The 1,034-nt window shown below is 44.8% G+C and overlaps 1 protein-coding gene across 1 annotated transcript in view; it reads right to left on the bottom strand.

Annotated features, from left to right (window-relative positions):
* The window catches only part of PATJ (PATJ, crumbs cell polarity complex component), a 379,729-nt gene that overhangs the window by 77,075 nt on the left and 301,620 nt on the right, over positions 1 to 1,034 (bottom strand). Inside the window, exon 29 of the mRNA XM_023515102.1 lies at positions 888 to 1,021. Within this exon, the coding sequence (XP_023370870.1) occupies positions 888 to 1,021 (134 nt within the window). The remainder of the gene's footprint in view (positions 1 to 887; positions 1,022 to 1,034) is intronic.

Here is a 1,034-nt window from a genome sequence, read left to right as displayed (position 1 = left end):
CTGCTTGAGCCACAGGCGCCGAGCCCTGGCTATTTTTTTGTTGTAGTTTGGCCGGGACTGGGTTTGAACCTGCCACCCTTGGTATATGGGGCTGGTGCTCTACTCATTGAGCCACAGGCACCGCCCTGATGCATATTTCTAATCTAGCATTCCATTACATAATGATGAAGATGGGAGTAATAACAATAGTTCTTACTTATAGAACAGTGATTAAGTGCCAGGCACTACCTTAAATCCTGTTATAATACATTTTTTTTTTTTTTTGAGACAGAGTTTCACTCTGTCACCCTTGGTAGAGTGCCATGGCATCAGAGCTCATAGTAGCCTCAAACTCCTGAGCGTAAGCAATTCTTTTGCCTCAACCTCCCAAGTAGGTGGGACTAGCCACAATGCTCAGCTATTTTTAGAGACGAGGTCTCGCTCTGGCTCAGGCTGGTCTCGAACCTGTGAGCTCAGGCAATCTACCCGCCTCAGCCTCCCAAGTGCTAGGATTACCGGTGTAAGCCACTGAGGCCGGCTCTGTTACAATACTTCTAAATGCTGTGATGTTGTTGGTCTAATAAGCATTTATAAAAATATTCAATATCCTAGATGGAGAAAATGCTGGTTAAAACACTGAGAAAACCCAGTTAGAATGCAGGTGCACGTCTATTTATAATTACACTTTTCTCCCGTACCATGAAGAAGCCAAGAAGCACCATGGGCCATCACGAGGCTCAGCAACCACTTCTGTGACAACGGATAGATTTCTTTCCTTTTCTTTTTTTTTTATTGTTTGGGATTCAATGAGGGTGCAAAGACTTAGGTCACACTAACTGCACTTGTTAGATAAAGCCCCTCTGATACTTGTGTGAGATGGTGGGTATACTTCATGTCTAGAAACTTACCAAGGGTGTGTCCTTTCCTCCCACAATGCTGAGACCAAGCCCTGAACGGCCCTTGGATATTTCTATAATCATTTCCTGTCCAGGGATAATGGGACACGTTGCAGGGTCCACTGACAGAGGAGGCTGGAAACCACCTAAAAAACAGAA

The sequence above is a fragment of the Otolemur garnettii genome, unplaced genomic scaffold (genome assembly GCF_000181295.1).
Source record: "Otolemur garnettii isolate 467f Iridium unplaced genomic scaffold, OtoGar3 scaffold00066, whole genome shotgun sequence".
Taxonomy (NCBI): Eukaryota; Metazoa; Chordata; class Mammalia; order Primates; family Galagidae; genus Otolemur; species Otolemur garnettii.
The sequence above is the reverse complement of the archived record's forward strand: the minus strand, read 5'-3'. Positions and strand labels throughout refer to the sequence as shown.